At 35.9% G+C, this 20975-nt stretch overlaps 1 protein-coding gene across 1 annotated transcript in view; it reads left to right on the forward strand.

The window, feature by feature from the left end:
• Positions 1 to 20975, forward strand: part of MARCH1 (membrane-associated ring finger (C3HC4) 1, E3 ubiquitin protein ligase) — a 182964-nt gene that overhangs the window by 103024 nt on the left and 58965 nt on the right. The window contains exon 5 of the mRNA XM_011959680.1: positions 19844 to 20024. Within this exon, the coding sequence (XP_011815070.1) occupies positions 19844 to 20024 (181 nt within the window). The remainder of the gene's footprint in view (positions 1 to 19843; positions 20025 to 20975) is intronic.

The raw sequence follows: 20975 nt of genomic DNA on the forward strand, positions 1-20975 counted from the left end.
TCCTTCGCCTACTTTCTGATACGATTGTTTGTTTGTTGACTTTTTAATGATTGCCATTCTAACTGGTGTGAGATGGTATCTCATTGTGGTTTTGATTTGCATTTCTTTAATGAACAGTGATTATGAACTTTTTTTCATGTTTGTTGGCTGCATAAATCTCTTATTTTGAGAAGTGTCTGTTTATATCCTTCGCCTACTTTCTGATACGATTGTTTGTTTGTTCTTGTAAATTTGCTTAAGTTCTTTGTAGATTCTGGATATCAGCTCATTTTTTAATTAAGAAATTGTGCCTAAAGCAAACCCTTCTAGCTCTGTCATCATATCTGTGTTTTCATTTATTTATCCAATTATATAGCAAATAACTATTTGTTTTTTAATTCATTCTGTGTCAAGACAATGTCTTAGAAGCTGGAAATAGACAGTAATGGTGTCATCCTTTATGAACTTATATTTCAGTTGCTAAGACAAGTAATTAAACAGGTAAAAGTTAAAAAAAAAAAAATCTGTGAATGAAACTAAAGGAACAACTTTCATCTACTAGGGCATTTCCCTGAGGAAGTAATAACTACGGAGAAATCCAAATGAGAAGTAAGAGTAAGCTAAGCAAAGAGGAAGGGGTAACCTGTTCCAGGAAAATGATATGGCATGTCTGAACACCCAGAGATGAGTGAGATATGGTATACAAGGATTTCAATGTAGCCTAGTAGAGAGCCAGGGAGTGGAGGTGGGGGAATCAAATCATGGAGTTCCTTATCAACCATAGTTAGGAATTTGGACTTTGTTCTAACAACAAAAATAAAGTTTCTGCAGGCCTTTAAAGCAAAAGGATGACACTATCAGACTTGTGTTTTGGAAAATCACTTAGGCTGCTGTTGGAAAATAGATTGGTGGATGCAAGACCAAAGACAAAAGAAATCAATTAGAAAGCCATGGCTGTGTCCCAAGGAAGAGAGGACAGTGGCTGTGAGAATAAAAAGAGGTGGATGAATTTTTTAAAAATTTTAAAACTAAATCAAGCAAGATTTGGTCACAAATTACATACATATAATCGACTCTCAGGTTTCTGATTCAGAACACTGGGTGGGTAACCACACCATTTACTATCGAGAGTGAACATTGTTTGAGAGAGAGATTTAAAAGGGAAGGATGAATTTAGTTTGGGACGTGGTAGTTTGAGGTGCAAGACAAATATCCAAAGAGAGATATTCAGGAGGGAGATACAGGCAAGGTCTAGAGTTCGGTGGTGAGATCTCGATTTAGATTAAGATGAGGAAGTCTTGAGTAGCTAGGTGGTGACTGTCAAGATCACCCATGGGAATTCTGTAAACTGAGATGTGGTCTTGAAGAACTCTGTGACTAGCAACGTTTAATATTCCCTGGGAAGGGGAAATAAGCCAATGGAGGGAAGGAACAGAACAGCCAAAAAGGCAGACAGAAACTGAGGAGTCTGTAAAGAAAAGAGAGAGTATGAAAAGTGGAGGGAGAGGTAAATTCAGAGGCCATTTTTGTTTTTGTTTTTAATTTAGGGGACCCTTGAGTCAAACAGAGAGCCGTTGAAGATCTGGAAAATTGAGAGGCTCAGTTCTTTATTAAATTCCCACAGAGAAGGTAGGAAGGTACAGGACCTAAAGTGGAAAGATTGGCCATGGAAGGGAAAATAGGTATGACTTTTTTTGCAATAGAAGTAAAAGAGAAAAATTAAAAATGTGGATATATGCAGGTCTGTAGATTTTAAACGTTTCCATTTGATGGCCTTCTAAGGTCATCTGTTCAGAGTAAGGGAGTTGGTTGCAAGATCAAACATCCAGTGAAGTTTCAAATAAACTACAAAGAATTTTTCATTGGGACGTACTCATGCTAAAGAAGTATTCATTGTTTATCTGAAATTCAAATTTAACTAGGCTGGACATCCTGTATTGTTTTGCTAAGTCCAGCAATGCTAAACATAGTAAGATAGATAAACATGGGTGAAAGCCCTATCGAGGTTGGTAACTAAGGGTTTATGGAAGCACAAACTGCAAGAAGTGTAATTTACCTCTGCAATACATCATTCAAATGCAGATACAACCAAGCAAGGCAGCTGAACATGAATCTAGGGGAGTGGTATCATAAAACATTTAGATTTCCTGTTTCCCTAGTTTCATATGTGTATCTTCAGATGAACCTGAAATTTAATAACTAAGAAAAATGTGCATCATAAATAAAATTTTTGAGTAAAATTATATTTTAATGAGTAGCTTTGCTCTCAACATTTATTTAGAGAAAAAAATTACACTTCCCTTCGCCTTAATCTTTCAGACCATTTAGTCATTGGGAAGACTGAGTTTATAGAGTCACGCATCGTCTAGGTCACTTTCCCGTTGGCTCTTGGCAAACCCTTGGAACAGTAGCACACGTTATCATCTATCACATCCTTGAACATAATGTTTCCTGGGGCAGCCTTTTTCTTTTCAGAGCCCCTAAATGTGAGAAAGTTCTTTGTCACATTTAATATTTAATATCCAATATTTAATCAGTCAGACTCATATTTTCTACCTGTTGGTCCTAGATTTATATTCACTCAGTAATACATTTTTTTCAGCTTTTGTTACTTATTCTGTTACTTCTCCCTATTCTTTTTTCTGTACAAACATAGACTGACATTCTATTGTCAACGTCTGTTCTACAGGTGAAAGATAAGCTGTTCAGTCTTCAGTATTCAGGTGAGAAAGGTTACACTAAGCAACCTAATGAAGCATTCATTTCTAAGAGGTAACAGACTCTTAAGAAAGTTCAGATTTATTCTGTTATGTTTTTGCCTTTGTTTTGCTAAGTCTTGTCAGAACAAAGACCAACCATTCTCCTGTTGATTTTAATAAAATCTGAGTTGGTAGGAAATATAGGTGTGAACTTTGTTGGTAACCTGCCACTGCTGAGTTACTTGGGACTACTCAACGTAGAGTCAGGAGGTCTTGCTTCCAACTTTTCTTTCTACTTGGAGTGGTTAGACTTGAAAAAGGTAAAATGCTCTCTCTTTATTTATAGGATCATAAAATGAGAAAAATGGTATGTGCTTTGCAAATGAATACATTACTAGCATAATTCAATGTTTTCAAACTAATTTATTTCCTTACTTTTTATCACTGCAGTTGTCAGTAGATATTCAGATATACCTTATGCTACTGTGCTTTACAGAGTAAGCATTTCTCCAACAAAGAGAAGAAAAATTGTTTATGACACCACATTTTATGTTATAAATATGTTTAGTATTATTTTATACAGCATTTTAGCTCAGTAATTTGTACTTTGAATGGATAAGAAATGAATTAAGACACTGACACACACACAACTTATGAAAAATAACTTGAAAAAATTGTAGAAATGGCATTTTGTCTTTTCTTTATATATTTTAAAGATATGCCTTGTTCTTAGCAGTTTTTTTTTTTTTCTGATTGTTTTCAGTTTGGGAGATAATCTTTCCAGGGATGAAATGACAGTATCATCAATAATACTGATTATCTTGACTGGCAAATTATCTTACATGACCAAAACCAAATGGATTGATTAATTAGTTTCTAATTTAGCTAAACATGTCACTCCAATTTTTAGAAATAGCATGTATTCTGAAGGCCAATTATTTAACAAGTGGTGCCTTTAGATAGAAACTAAGAAAAATAGACATTTCCTTGCTTAAAAAACCATATTAAAGTAGATTTGAATATCAACCAGGAATTTTCTAATCTCAGAAAAATTTCCAGCGAAAATAGATAGAAGTGTGATGCCCATTCGGATATGGGTCAGTATTTACCTGTTATGAGGCTACACTGTGCTATGTTTATCTTTTCCTTGATAATTTCTAGTTTGTTGAATATCCAATCATATAGAAGTGCAAAATATTGAAGAGGAAGGATTATGAATTAGATAGAGTTTGTCTGCTTCTTAATTTAAGAACAATATGTGTCCAGAATCACGGTTATATTGAACTATGTGCTTCCTTTAATGAATTTGTATCTGTTTAGCAATATGAAATTCCTCCTCTGTCTTAAAAAAAAAAAAAAGAAACACCTTCTCTCTTTTCTCACACATACAATTCATTTTTAAAACTATTGTGTGTGCATTAAATTTAGATCCCCTATACATTTATACAAACAGAAAATAAACATTGTGTGTATAAACATGAATACTGGGTACAGTGCTTGTTGCTGCCAAGTCAGGATATATAGCTAAGAATTTATATGTAGCTTGAACATTTTCTTCATTTCTAATTACCACAGTTAGGTTATCATCTTCCCTATAACTATTGCAGAGTAGTTGTATATTTATTTCAGATCTTCTGCAGTTGGTATTTAAGTAGGTAAATTTAAATACCGGTATCTAATTTGGTTCAAAAATTAAAATGCCCCTGCAGGGACCTCGACGAGTTGTCTTTTGCTCTTAGCACCCTGACAGCCCTACACACAGCACAGTATCCTCCTTCCCACCTCTGTCAGATACAAGCACTCCAGGAGCATATTAGTTCTCCTTCATTCACTTCCAGGTTTATGCAGAACTGAAGATGTCATAATTCAGAAGTGTCTGTGTTTGGCGATAAATTTTAGTGTCGACGTTAAACTGAGAACTTTCTTCTTTCCCTGAAGGTTACCCAGCAAGTGCTAATCAAAACCTCTCCATGTTCTGCCTGATTTTTACCAGCTTGTTCTTATTCGGCCCCTCTGAGGCCCACTTTAACAAATTCTGATGTCTTTATTTTAGAAACCCTTTTATCTAAATTAGATCATGACTCTCTGGGGGTGTAACCAAATTAAAATGTTTTGCCACACAGTAAGAGGGTCACAATGGAGAAATATAAAAAGAGGAATAAGGAAAAAACAATCATAACCAGAATGAAATAGAAGCCATATATACTGTCAAAATGCCCCGCACATCAGAGGACTCCTTGTTCCAATCAGCATTCCACAGTCTCAAAACTCCACCAGTTAGAGCTAGAAAAGCCCAGACATCATCTCACCAAGTGGTTCTCAACCTAGGCTGCATGTTACACTCACCTGGGAATTTTTTTTTAATGCTGCCAGGATTCCCTCTGGATGGCTTGAAAGTGGTGCTTCAGCATGGGTACATTTTTAGAAGCATGCCAGATAATTTTAATGAGCAACCGAAAGCTGAGAACCACTGATTTTTAGCCTAATCTGAAGTGAACAAATTGATGCCCAGAAGATATGTGTGTATGTGTGTGTATGTGTGTGTGTGTGTGTGTGTGTGTGTGTATATATATATCAAAAATATATATGGAACAGGAGGTCTGCTTGAGTGTGTCTCTTATAATTTAGACACACCAAAAAAGAAACCTGGGGGCTAGCAACTGGTACAAATTTATTTTGCTTCAGCTCCTGAAGCCATCTAAAATATAGGACAGTGGTTCTCAAACTTGACATACTTATTGATGGAAGTAGAAAATACAGTAGCTTTCAACAGCCTTCATCTTGGAATGACCTCAAATTTCTCATTGGTATGGAAAATTGCAATTCATTTTCAAATGACACTTTGTGGGGGAAGCTCTAAATCCATGATTCTCTAAGTAGAGTCCCTGGACTAGTAGCATCAAAATCACCTCGGAAGTTTTTAAACATGCAAATCATGAGGCCCCAATCCAGACCTATTGAATCAGAACTGCTGGGAGTGGGACCTAGCCATCTAGGTTTTCACTGACCCTCCATGTGAGTCTGATGCATGGTAAAGTTTGGAAACCACTGAAGTAGAGAATACAGATAAGAAAACAATCAATTGCAATAGAGTGTGTTCACTGTGCATGGGGATAGGTAGAGGGCTTTAGGGAAAAGGAACCTAACAAATCTGTGAAAGGACAGTAAAAACACAAAGCAAAATAAAGGAGGTGAGCATTTGTGTTTGCTGAGCTTCTGTTAAAAAATTATTTGACATACTAAATCCGCACATGTGTGTGTGTATATGTGTATATTGTGTGTGCATGTATGTGTGTTTTTATCAAGGACAGACTGCATATATGTGTAGGCCTAGGCTAATGTGTATGTTTTTGTCTTTGTTTTTAATTTTAAAAGCTTAAAAAGTAAAATTCAAAAAATATATATATATATAATTTTTTTGAGACAGAGTCTCGCTCTGTTGCCCAGGCTGGAGTACAGTGGCGCGGTCTCAGCTCACTGCAACATCCACCTCCTGGGTTCAAGTGATTCTCCCTGCTTCAGCCTCGCAAGTAGCTGGGATTACATGTGCCCGCCACCACGCCCAGCTAATTTCTTGTATTTTTAGTAGAGACGGGGTTTCGTCATGTTGACCAGGCTGGTCCTGAACTCTTGACCTCAGGCGATCCACCCACCTCGGCCTCCCAAAGTGCTGGGATTACAGGCATGAGCCACCACGCCCAGCCAAAAAACTTTTAAATAGAAAAAGCTTGTAAAATAAGAATAGAAAGTAAATTTTTTCAACAGCTAAACAATTTATTTCTGTTTTAAGCTAAGCGTTATGACAAAAGAGTCAAAAAGTTTAAAAACATTAACAAGTTTATAAAATAAAAAAGTTAAAGTAAGCTAAGGTGAACTTATTACTGAAAGAAGAAAAATATTTTTTATAAATTGAGTGTATCCAAGTGTACAGTGTTTATAAAGTCTAAAGCAGTGTACAGTAAGGTCCTAGACCTTCACAGCCACTCACCCATCACTCACTGACTCATCCAGAACAACTTCCAATTCTGTAAGCTCCTTTCATGGTAAGTGCCCTATACAGGTATACAACTTTTTACACCTGTCATTACTGTACCTTTTCTATGCTTAGTTGCTTAAATACTTATTGTTGTGTTACAGCTGTCCACAGTATTCAGTACAGCAACATGTGGTAGAGGTTTGTAGCTTGGGACCAACAGGCTCTACCAGGTAGACTAGGTGTGGAGTAGGCTACACCATCAGGTTTGTGTATGTTCACTCTGAGATGTTCACACAATGATGGAATTTCTAATGAGGCATTTCTCAGAACATATCCCTGTCATTAAGGGACGCATGGCATGATTGTACTTCATAATGAAACATTTTGACCAAGCAGGATAAAGGTCAAAAGATGATGAAAGGACAAGGAGACAAAATGAAGGACAGGCATTGCAAAAGGCTCAACAGACAGTGATGAGTGTTGAGAAAAGTCAAACAAACCTACAAATGCAGGGATTTGAAAATGCAAATGATGCAGTTTTGCCATTACTTTTGCACCAATCTAATAAAATGTGGTTCCTTCCTCTAATTTACATTTTCCCAGTGTATAGGGAATCCAGAATGATTCTTACATCATTTAATTACCCCAATTATTATTATTATTATTATTTGAGACAGAGTCTTGCTCTGTCACCTAGGCTGGAGTGCAGTGGTGCAATCTCAGCTTTCAATGGCAGATGATAGTGTAAACTAGTTTTATCTTCTGGGAAACTGTAGCAGAATCTCACATACCGAAATAGAATGTCTAAATACACACACTTGCATAGAGTATAGATGTATACCATAGCTGACATGAAATATGTTTTATATACTTAAAATTCAGATAATACAATATATTCCTAGAATATTGGTGTATCTGACGGAGGAGGGGAGCAGAAAATACTTTTCTGTCCTTGCAATGACTAAGTATATTGGGATATAAAATTAATTGTAGGGTTGGCACCTGCAAGTTTATAGTTCCATAAAAACATAAATGACAGTATGTGGAAGTCTTTTGGTTACTATGGAAACAAAATGCTACAAAAGTTACTCCAGAAGCTGGACAGGAACTGGGAACTAGACCCAACTCAGTATCTGCTGGCAACTCATGGCATGTTTTCAAATCGTTCAGATATATAACTATCAATTTTATTCATGAATCAATTAAAGAATGAGAAAAAAGTGAAGTAGAATTAGAAAAATATAATCTTTGTATTTTAATATTTGTATTGATTATTAGAGTAGTTTGTAGTTACTAGAAATAAAATTTAAAAATAGAGAAAACTACCATTTTAATATAAACTTAACTGCAGCATCACTATTTCGATTTTGATGTTTCCTTATAACCTTTTTCCATGAATGTAATTTTTGAATTAAGATTATACTGTGTTTTGCATTATATCGCTCAGTGACAAAGTTTACACTTCATACGCAGCTTTTGGAGAATGAAAGGTATCAGAAAAAAGTCTCAGCGGTTTTGCCTAACTGGAAATTCCATTCTGTCAGGATTCTGAATAAATAAGCTTTTGTAATTTTATTTTTGTAAGGCATTTTCATTTGGTTCCAGAAAATTATATTTTGTCCTATTTGAAAGGTAAATAATTGGGAAAGGGCTAGGCGTGGTGGCTTATGCCTCTAATACCGGCGCTTTGGAAAGCCGAGAAGGGCGGATCACCTGAGGTCAAGAGTTTGAGACCAGCCTGGCCAAAATGGTGAAACCTCGTCTCTACAAAGAAAATACAAAAATTACCCGGGTGTGGTGGCGCATGCCTGTAATCCCAGCTACTCCGGAAACTGAGACAGGAGAATCCTTTGAACCCAGGAGGCAGAGATGGCAGTGACCCAAGATTGCACTCCAGCCTAGGCGACAGAGCAAGACTCCATCTCAAAAAATAATAATAATAATTGGGGTAATTAAGTTATGTAAGAATCATTCTGGATTCCCTACACACTGGGAAAATGTAAATTAGAGGAAGGAACCACATTTTATTAGATTGGTGCAAAAGTAATGGCAAAACTGCAATTATTTTTGCACCAACCTAACAGATTATATATTTGTAATTTTACTGCTATTTTGAGAAATATCTTTTAAATATGATTATTCATTGAACTATCTCAAACCCAGCAGAGTAGCAGCTCTGAGAAAGTTTGGACTACTTCCTTATCCTTTTCAAGACTACTGTCTCCATGCTGAGTAACTAAGCCAAAAATCAAATTATGAGCATGATTGTTTTCAAGTGGTAATTGTGGGGGCAAACAAATGCTCAGAGGCCCTGTAAATAGATGACTTTTCTTTTCTTTTTTTTTTGAGACAGAGTCTCACACTGTCACCCAGGCTGGAGTGCAGTCGTGCAATTTCAGCTCCCTGCAACCTCCACCTCCTGGGTTCAAGTGATTCTCCTGCCTCAGCCTCCCGAGCAGCTGGGATTACAGGCACGTGCCACCTCTCCTGGCTAATTTTTGTATTTTTAGTAGAGATTGGGTTTCACAATGTTGGCCAGGCTGGTCTTAGTCTCTTGACCTTGTGATCTCCCTACCTCGGCCTCCCAAAGTGCTGAGATTTCAGGTGTGAGCCATCAGCACCCAGCCAATAGATGACTCTTGAGCATCTATCCCCAGGAGCTTAATCGAAAGCCTAAAGTCAGCTTGGTCCATCCTTTGCCCTCTTCCTCCATAGCTCATCCCCTTTCCTTTTCCCAAATTGATGCCTAAGTTCTACCAACTCTAAGTTTATAAAATATCTGTTCTCTTTTTCTGTTTCATTCTCACACTATGACACTAGCTTTTGTTCTCATTGTTATTGTTTTTTTTTTTATTATTATACTTTAAGTTCTAGGGTACATGTGCATAACGTGCAGGTTTGTTACATATGTATACTTGTGCCATGTTGGTGTGCTGCACCCATCAACTCGTCAGCACCCATCAATTCGTCATTTATATCAGGTATAACTCCCAATACAATCCCTCCCCCCTCCCCCACCATGATAGGCCCCGATGTGTGATGTTCCCCTTCCCGAGTCCAAGTGATCTCATTGTTCAGTTCCCACCTATGAGTGAGAACATGCGGTGTTTGGTTTTCTGTTCTTGTGATAGTTTGCTAAGAATGATGGTTTCCAGCTGCATCCATGTCCCTACAAAGGATGCAAACTCGTCCTTTTTTATGGCTGCATAATATTCCATGGTGTAGTGTAATAGTCTCTCCCTGTTCTCCCTTTTCTTTCTAATCTAACATGCCAAATTAATCCTTCTAATAATTTTACTTTTTATGGGCAAATAGTTTATTTATCTTTATTGTGGTTAAAAAACACTTAACAGGAGATTTACCCTTTTAATAAATTTAAGTGCGGAGTACAGTATTTACTGTTAACTATAGGCACAGTGTTGTACAGCAGATCTCTAGAATTGCATCATCATCTTGCGTAATCAAAAATTACTCCCATGGAATAACAACTTCCCATTTTTCCCTCTCCCCAGCCTTTGGCAGCCACTATTCTACTCCCTGTTTCTTTGTGTTTGACTATTTTATACATTTCATATAAGTTGTAGTGTGTGATATTTATCCTTCTGTCAGTAGTTTATTTCATTTAGCATAATTTCCTCAAGTTTCATCCAATGAACAGCCAATCCTGTAGCAAATGGCAGTATTTCCTTCTTTATTTAAGGCTGAATAATATTTCATTGTGTATATATACTACATTTTTTGGAGACAAGGTCTTACTATATTGCCCAGGATGGAGTGCAGTGGCATGATCATAGCTCACTGCAACTGCAATCCCTCGGGCTTAGGCAATCTTCCTGCCTCGGCCTCCCAAGTAGTTGGGACTACAGGCACATGACACCACACTCTGCTAATTTTATTTTATTTTTTTTACTTTTAGTGAAGACAGGGTCTCACTGTGTTACCCAGGTCGGTCTCAAACTGAGGTCAAGCAATCCTCCTGCCTCGGCCTTCCAAAGTGCTGAGTTTACAGGCATGAGCCACTCACCCGGCTTATACCACATTTTCTTTATTGATAAACTGATGGACATTTAGGTTGTTTCTATAGCTTCACTCTTGTCAATAATGCTGCAATGAACATGGGAGTTCAGATACCTATCTGAGGTCCCAATTTCAATTCTTCTGGATACTTAGAAGTGGGATTGCTCACTCATATGGTATTTCTATTTTTAATTCTTTGAAAAACCTCCACGCAGTTTTCCATAGCAGCTGCACCGTTTTTATTCCTAACAGTGTCCAAGGGTTCCAACTTCTCCACATTCTCAGGAGCATTTATCTTGTTTGGATTTGGGTGTGTGTGTGTGTGTGTGTGTGTGTTGATACACATACGTATTCTGATGGGTATGAGGTAACATTTCACTGTGACTGATTTGCATTTCCCTAATGATTAGTGATTTTGAACACCTTTCTATATAGCTGTTGACTATTTGTATGTCTTCTTTAGAGAAATGTCTTTTCAGTTCCTTTGCCCATTTTTTTAATGTAATCTTAATTTTTTATTCAGATTATGTGGTAGGTTCCTACTCCAAGCAAATACAATTAAAGTTAGTTTGTATGTGTGTGTGTGTGTGTGTGTTGGCACTGGCTGAGGGAAATACAAGGCTCTGTGTAATCTTTATTTTTCAGCATGATATCTCACTACTAAAATAATTGTATTATTAATTATATTATTATATAATAATGTGGTATCCATTGTATATAATAAATAAATATACAAAATATGTACTAAATATTGTATTTAGTTGGAGTAAGAACTTTCATGCTCTTTTCATACTTGGCCACATAATGTTATCAAATTACCCAGTCAATCCTACTTCTAAGCATTGGCTGAAAACATCTTCTATGCCTAGTGTATTCTACCAACATCCTTTTCCATCTACCATGACTCTATCCTAGCTTCAATTCCAATTCCCATACCACACCTTCCATTAAACTGTAACCATCCTCCCCTGGCCCCAGATCTGAGATGATCTTTCTCTCCTTTGCATATAACAGCACTTGACATGGCACACATCCCATTTTAAATGTATCCTGCCTAATTTTGCAGTTGTCTGATGCATAAACTGTCATAGTATAAACTTCTTAAAGGAAAAGGACTGAAACTAATTCATCTTTATATTCATCATAGAACCTTATAAAACCTTGCATATATACATATGCAACAAATTATTTGTTGACTGAATGAACGAGTGAATAAATGAATAAAAATTGATCATTCTTCACTCAATGTGGTTGGAACTGCTATAAAACATCAGTGTTTTTCACTTACTTGCCTTTGTAGAAGAATTCATATGCAAAGGCGTATTTCTAATTCAATGCATTTTTGGTTATCTGTAAATAAAGTGCCTGCTTTGTCAATTATCCATGGCAACTTGAGACTTTCTTTGATGTAATGCTCAGCCAGATAAGATTAATGAGTGGACAAAATTGAAAGGAAGTCATGGTTGAGGATGAGCTTACAAAAATTCAAAGACTGGGCCATCACAAAAGAAAAAAAGATCAGAAAATCAGCTTGAATTAAGAATTTCTGCCACATGCAGAAAAGAAAAAGACTAAAAGGTTATAACTGCATAATTTTTCCGATAGCTCTGTTATTATGTATATATGAAAGCCTTCTTCTGTATCTGACCACATATATTTCTTTGATTATGTCTACATATTAAGCCAAATAAGTTTTTATTATCTGTCCCTTTGTTTTGCCGTTTTACTTCAATGTATGCAGCTAACAAAAATTTAGCCTAATAACTTTAAGCACACTTACTTAGAAATATCTCTAGTTTAATTTTGTCAGTCTTACAAATATACCCAAAAAGATCTCAAAGCTGATATAAAATGAATATTTATGACATATGCAAATGTAGAGAAAATCATAGCCTTCGGATATTCGTTCAATATATATTATCTATTTACTTATCTACAAGTCATCAAAATTGTAAGGTAGGATCTGGAAAGATAAATGGCACTGGGGAAACTCATTTCCTTTATGCAGAAATACATGGTCCTCTGAGCTAACCAATGAGTATAGAGAGGGCAGTAAAGCGATGGTTAACAGGGAAGGGATTATCCTAAAAGACACAATCCAGCTTTTGATTTCTCCTGATTTGGAGGATTTGGACAGTCTGAACTGATCTTAAGATAAATAAGAAAGATCTATTCTATTGCTAGATACACTGACTGGGACTCCTAGGGCTACACACATCAATAGAGGGAATGGGGGAATCTAATGTGTTTCAAGAGCCCATGGAGACCTCTCAGAAAGTCTTCAAAGAGCCTCTGGCCCACTATGAGACTGAATCACTAGGCTAGATGAGAACAGAATCTCAGTGGGAATCCTCAGTCCCAAGCAGAATTTAAAGTCCTAGTATCAATGGCATCGAACCATCTCCAGAGGGGATGAGACACCCAGGGGAAGCAATTCCAAGAGCACCTTCCCAATCCATTTCAGAATTCAATGTCTATGAATTCAAATAAGACTTGGTCTCCTCTGCTTTCATTATTGACCAAGCAAGGTAATCATTATCTTCTTCTCTGCTGTTTTCCATCACTGTGATATCTGGGAGGGAAAAAAAAATGTGGCTGATTACTTGAGACTCTTGGATCAGCTCCAGGAATAGAGTTAGGAAAGCTAGGGACATTGCCATGTCATTGTCTTTGTTGTTGATCATTCCCTACAGCTCTGTGCAGATGGTCTGAGGTTTTGACCAAGTCAGTGGTGACAAATTAGGGCATGAAATTAAACTCAGGAAGTCATGCTATGTAGCAACTTTTTTGAGTTGAAAATATTCCTTTGAGAAAACAAAACACTTTTTAAAAATCTCATATGTATGAAGAACTGTCACTCATCTGCAGATGTAAAAAAGAGTACATATTCAGAATGATGAAACTTATGATTGCAAAAATGATATCTGTTGGTAAAACATTTTTATTCTTATGTCATAACTGTATTTTTAACTTGAGTTTTCAAGGTATTTTAAATCTCAGGCTGAATGATGGCTTAGGATATTTATCTTCATTTTTGTTAAGGAAACCTTATAAATCTGGGTTATAACACCTTTTTGTTTTAAGTCCAAAAATGCATGCTGGCTCCATGTCAGTAAGAGTAACTGGAAACAGCTGTTAGTCGGAATGACATTAACTACTGTCCATCTTGTTCTCTGTTTATGAAGTATGTTACTTCTCCTTTCTACTGCAGATCAGTTTGCTTGACTTCCTCTGTTGCTCAGATAGGGTATAAAATTGTTACACCTCAGTTTAGTTCCTTAAATGCAAATTAAAGAGTTCATGGTATATAAAAGGATCACACATTTCTCACTTTCACTATAAGTGAATTTTCCCCAAACATAAACAAAACACTGGTCATTGGTAACAACTTCTGAGAATTGCCATATCTTCTGACTAAGCTGGCTTTTTTTGGTCTATGCTCTGTAAATGTTTAAATAGAAGCTTAATGAAAGCCAGTCCATTATGGTCTAGTGCTTTGCCATCTTTATCCTGACTTCTTAACATTCTCATAACTTAAATTACTCTGAATATCAATACAAATCCACAGAAAGATCCTGCCTCCACGAAATTATTAAACATGGATTTATTCAGCTCATAATTCCAGAACTTGCATGAACGAAACAGTTAACAAACAACAGAGATTGTTTATCTGTGTGGTATAGGCTTTAAGAGCAATGGCAGCTCAAGAAATAGGAGAGAACATTATAGGGAAGGAAAAACTAGGGGCTGTTTAATTAGGGATGTGAGTCTGAAATTTAGATGAGTCTTAATTTAGATGAGGTGTTATTAAAGGAGGGAAAATATCAAAGGTATGAAGAACATACTTGAGGAAATTCCCAGAGACAGACTTTAGTATAGAGAATGCAGTACACTCAGGAAATAATCATCTGACCATTAATTTTTTTAAAATACTGCTTTTAGTAGACTATTATGCGTAAAATGGGACAAGAGTGGTCATAGACTGTTAATAAGGATTAAATTAAGTGATCAATTAAGTGACATCAATTAATAATCATATGAACTAATTGATTATTAATAATTATCACTTAATTGATCACTTACTTTAATTCTTACTGGCAGTCTGTGACCACTATTCTCCCATTTTACTGATGATGAACTTGAAACACAGAGATTAAGTAATTTAACACGTATAGATGGGCGGAACAACAAATATAATGCTGATTGTATTTTCAATAGCCACACTGGTGTCTCCCAACATTTTTTACAATATGCAGAACATGATAACATTTGTGAGTCGACCAGGGTGAATGGACAAGCCACCCAAGACCTCAGAACTGCTCTCTAAGCTGACAGGAATCAAGATCTTGGCACAGCAGTAACTTATTTGTGGCAAAACCCACAGCTTATTAGCTGTTAAACTCTGTACCATGCTACTGTGGTTGTATGTCAGAGAGTCATGGAAAATATGCCTACATAGGTAAGGTAAACTCAAATTGTACAAGCTCATATGAAAAGAACATGAAGCAATTTGGGTTTATATGATTGGTGATAGAGTTCTTGAAGAGTGGCAGTATATTAAGAGGATCTAAATAACTGCATATCTTAAGAATGATTTCCTAATGGAAGGAACACAGTCTTAAAGATACTTTGTGTCTCTGTTGACAATCCAAAGCCACTAGAGACACGGTTGTGGGGAAGAAAAGGAAGAAGATAGGAAAGACACTGAGGTGTCTGATTTTCTTTGCATATAGCAAGAACCAAGAAAATGTACGTGAATGAAATGACTATTGAGGGAAAGAATTTAACAATTCCAGAGTTGCATAATACTATGGCCCTCACAAAGATTTTTTTTTTTAAGTGATGAGTTTTAAAAAAACACTTATGAAGAAAAAAATATAATTCTACCAGTGCCAAGAAACCTTGGCAAAGGATGGCGACAGGGAGTACTAAAGACCATTTGAAGATATGTAAGACCAAAAAAAAACCCTACTTTTCTTAAAACTGAAACATTAAGGCAAGAGATGTGAAGCATACACACACACACACACACACACACACACACACACACAAATCTAAAATTTAATTTGCTGCATAGCATTATGTGGTCTGCTATTCACAGATAGCTAGAAATTATGTAAAAGTAAGAGTTTATTCAGTCATAAATGGTGAAAGTCTCAACATATGCTAATTAGATCGCAAGCCGACTGGTAAAATACTAAAATGCCAGTAAAATCTGTGAATTCAGCTTGTAACTGTCACTAGGTGACAGATACCAATGTGGATCACCAATAATTTTATAGAATCATTCAATTCCTAAGCCCCAACTTCCCATCAGGTAAAAATGTACCCAAATTATGAATATTTCATAATGCAATTTTATTACATTATTGAAATCGGCTTTTCTACACAATTATTCTGTTGGAAAAGCGTGTTTATGTTTTCATTACTGTATTTCCATTTATAATTCAGCGATTGTGGTTTGTGTGAAGTATATCAATTTAGGAATTATTTAATTCTCTCTTTAATGGCACTATCACATTATTTTTATTTCTAGTAGATATTTGAAGTTGATATTTAGCTTTTAAATTCATTTAGAACAATCTCAACATGGTTTAAAAAGACTCCTGGGGTTCAGCTTGAGCCAGATAATTTGGAAAAATTTCAAAATGCTAAAAATATGTAAAAATAAATCATGTGAAATGGGAATGAAAAATGAACCAAGCTTTTGATTTTCCCTATGGGAAATGACCTTAATTTTATGAGAAAATGATATTGTTAGTGGTGCTTCAGGTAGTAGTTTTAGCAGAAATTTTTAAAAAGGACTTTATGAGACATAAGAAGCTGGATGATAGTAAACTGGTCAGGTCAGTTTGAACTCAGTAATCAGCGAGGTCTTTGTTTAAAGCAGTTTATGAATAAATTACTTTTTCAACGTCAATGAAAAAATCAGAGCTGCAAAATCTTTTTCATACCTATAGAGCATTTGACACAATCTTTTTTTAGTGATGAATTTATCTGATAGCATTAACTGCAGTTTTTTTTTTTTTTTTTTTTCAAATAAGAAATTTTGTTCATGGAAGTAACAGGAATTAATGCCAGGCCAAGAAGGGTTTTTATTTTTATTGTGTGTTTCTCTATGTACCTTTACTTGAGTTTTATTGTTAATTGCAGAGGTTAGAGTGATTTATTTTGTAAAATTTGTTGTTATTATTGTCAATAATATTAATACATTGTCTTTAACTCAGAATCACATGTGTACTTTAAAGCAGAGATCTGTGAACATTTTCTGAAAGGGTCAGATTGTAAATATTGAATTGAATCATTTGCCAGATAGTAAATGTTTTAGTTTCTACAGCCAGATGGTCTCTGCAGCAACTACTCAACTCTGCTGTTACTCTGCAAACACAGCTCTAAACAATACATAAACCAGTGGGTAAGACTGTGTTCCCATAAGACTTTATTGATTAAAAATATGCAGTGGACAGAATTGGGTCATAGTTTACTGACCCCCGGTTGAAGAGATTTTCTTTTTGTGGAGGCAGGAGATGGATGTCCAAGGAGTTAAGAAATATCAAACTCTTATTGTCTATAATTCATTGGATTTTAGTGGCTCCAAAAATAAATATTACAACTTAAGTGTTAGAGAAGCCTCTATTTACTTTTACTGACTGCTTTTGTAATAAGTCATATTTTGTTGACTGAATTCAATTCTATTCAATTTATATCTACTGAACATCTATGCTATGACACTAAACTGGCAACGAGCATGATACAAAGTGTAACAAGTCCAGTTTCTGAGGCCTAGGTTTGGAGAGAAGCTATTTCAGGTTTTTATATTAAAAATAGGCACTCAGATAATTTTTAATTTTCCCTTAACACGTTGGCCTTTCATATGTGGTGCTACACCCAACACGGCTGCTTCCTAAGTTAGTTCGGGGGAAGGGGACGTTAATATTGACTTTCCCTGTGTTCTCATCCCAGCACTTCCACCCCGGAACTTTAGATGGCAGTGTTCCTTTTTGCTCACTTTATTTTTACTTAAGAAATTCATTCAAAATCCTGGTGTACTCTGTCATACTGTTTTACTCTGAGGTCTCCAGGAGTGTTGGGTTTCAGTTCCTGTATCTTTCTGCACTATCTGAGCGAGCAGCCATTTCATTTCCCCTGGGGAGAGAGCTGATATATCTATATCTATACATACTTTATACACTGTAAAGGAAAGAACAGTAGCAGTGATTCATACATTCTTCCAGCCTGCCATTGTGACTCAGGTCAGAAAAGTAATTATGTAGATTTCTTTTTAAGTTTAAATGTTACATTGAACATTCATGTTGCATTTTGTAAAATTTTGTTTTAGATTTAGGGGCTACCTGTGCAGGTTTGTTACATGGGTGTATTGCATGCTGCTGAAGTTTGGTTTTCTAATGTTTCCTTCACCTAAGTAGTGAACATAGTACATCATAGGTAGTTTTTCAAACTTTACTTCCCACCACCCTCCCCCACTTTAACAATCTCCAATGTTTATTGTTTCCATCTTTGTGTCCCTGCGTATGCAATATTTAGCTCCTACTTATAAGTGAGCATAGGCAGTATTTGTTTTTCTGGCTTCTGTGTTAATTCACTTAGGATAAGGGCCTCCAGCTGTATCCATGTTTCTGCAAGAGACATGATTTCATTCTTTTTATGGCTGCATAGTATTCCATGATGTAAATGTGCCACATTTTCTTTATGCAATCCACCACTGATGGGCATCTGGATTGATTCTATGTCTTTGCTATGGTGAATAGTGCTACAGTAAACATATGAGTGTCTATGTCTAACAAATTTAAAGCAACATTTCTAATGAAATGTATTAACAATGTCTAACTGCTGGTTGCATCATTCAGATTATTAAAGGGCTGAGATTTGAATTCACCAGCTAAAGTTATGGGAGACTTGTCTTATCCAAAGAGAAAAATAAATTACTTTTTAAAATCTGAATATGAGATAAAATGATTTTAGACTGCAAATCTATGAAACTAGAATTCATAGTAGTTCAGAAACTGATTCAACTCCATTGGTAGATGTATTTATTAGCATTTTTAAACAATAAGATTTGCTGTACTCAAATTTTATGTGATCAGTGACTTTTGTGATTTTTTAGACAATGATGATTATTGACAGTTTAGACCATTTGTTGTGACCAAATAGGTGTGCATCTTCGTAAGAACATAGCTGTAATATTTTCAAGCTAAGACTTCTTGTATTAACTTCATTCCATCATTATACCTTAAAATTTTTTGAGAACTTTTCCACATTGGTAAGATACCATATTTAATAAATTTTATGCCATGGTCTGATATTATTGAAGTAACACAATAAAGTTTACCAAACTATAATATTCCTTAGAATACTTAAAACTCATAACTTTTATATATGAAAGCCCATAGATAGTATCCTATTAAATAGATTAAATTGGGGACAGCACGATAGTGGTGCTATTAAAATTGACTTCCATGTGTGAATGAAATGACAGTGCATTATTGATGTGCTGGTGTGTAATGCACAACTTACTACATGATTTGAGTCCAGCAATGACCATAAAAGTAAAAGTCAATTAATACAAGTTGAGTATTCTTTTTCCAAAATGGTTGGAGTTAGAAGTGTTTCCAATTTCAGTTTTGGGGGGATTTTGGAATATTTGCATATATGTAATGAGATATTTTGGGTAGGACTAGAAGTGTGTTGGATTGGGGATTTTTTTTTTTTTTGATTTGGCAATATTTGCACATACATAATGAGATATCCTGGGGATGCAACCCAAGTCTAAACACAGAATTCATTTATGTTTCATATATACCTTGTACACATAGCCTGAAGGTAATTTTACTTTTCCCTTCGGGGTAGTGAATAAACTTTGGGTTGTGCACCTATGTTTTGACTAAATGGAATTTTCTACTTACGGCATTGTGTTGGTGCTCAAAAAGTTTTGGATTTGGGAACATTTCAGATTAAGGATTTTCAGGTTAGGAATGCTTAATCTGTGTTGGTCATAGATTTGGTTCCAGCATTAAAGTTGGAGTGAAATGTCCAAGTGTTCTGAATCTTAGGTTGCTGTTTCTAACAGCCCTGGTATAAGCAAGGGCAGAAACAACACAGGCGAGAAATGTTCTCTGGGAAATCTCATGCTGGCTGCTGTGTCTTTCCACAGAATCTGTCACTGCGAAGGGGATGAAGAAAGCCCCCTCATCACACCCTGTCGCTGCACTGGGACACTGCGCTTTGTCCACCAGTCCTGCCTCCACCAGTGGATAAAGAGCTCAGATACACGCTGCTGTGAGCTCTGCAAGTATGACTTCATAATGGAGACCAAGCTCAAACCCCTGCGGAAGGTACAGTGTCTATAGGAATTGGTTTGGGAGGGACCATTTGCAAAGCAGACTTGTTTTAGAAATCTATTCCCTTTGCTAGTAAGATTCTTCTAATATGCTAATATCCATTAAGGGTACGTGTCTTGTGTTGAGCTCATTGCACAAAATTCATCCAAATGTTTGCAGATAATCCTTCCTTTCTTCTATGTTTTATATTCTAGAGCTTCTGATTGATATATTACCTTAAATGCTTTTTTAAAAGTGTGTGTACATAATAGATGTATATATGTATATGCATGCAACATGTACTTGTAATTCGATGTAATTGAATTGATGAGAACACATGATAGTATTGTGCTTAGGGAAGCCAATTCCCAAGAAGGTTACGTGATACATTGCCTTAAGCAGCATCAACTCATCAAATTTCTTACAAGTTATTTATTAGGTAATAGAAGAGAATGATTTCTTCTATAAAGTGTGTACTATTTATGTTTGCTTTTATTTGGGAATTGGTTTAATGCCTCATGTGTAATTAGAGTAGGTAGAAATAAAAGGTACTATTTTCCATATTGTGCATCAGGCTCTAAGAGAGAGGTAAGTGTATTTTGTATCTATAATGTTTGTCTTCAAATTCCTCATTTATGTTATATTTTTCTAAAGAAGAAAGACTGTAAGTCAGATACAAAGTTAGTGTCTCACTCAAAGCCACCGAAGAACAACTTGTAAACAATACAAAAAAGGACAATGAACTTTATATAATTCATGTTTGATAGCTGCACTTCTGGATTTTAGCATGTAACTTATTTAACTTTTTGCCTAACTGTAGCCTTACATATATGGCTGCCTCAGTTTCCAAGGGAGAGTATTAAGACCACAGTTTATGGCTGGGCGCGGTGGCTCAAGCCTGTAATCCCAGCACTTTGGGAGGCCGAGACGGGCGGATCACAAGGTCAGGAGATCGAGACCATCCTG

This window comes from Colobus angolensis, unplaced genomic scaffold, assembly GCF_000951035.1.
Source record: "Colobus angolensis palliatus isolate OR3802 unplaced genomic scaffold, Cang.pa_1.0 Scaffold5, whole genome shotgun sequence".
In the NCBI taxonomy this organism is placed as follows: Eukaryota; Metazoa; Chordata; class Mammalia; order Primates; family Cercopithecidae; genus Colobus; species Colobus angolensis.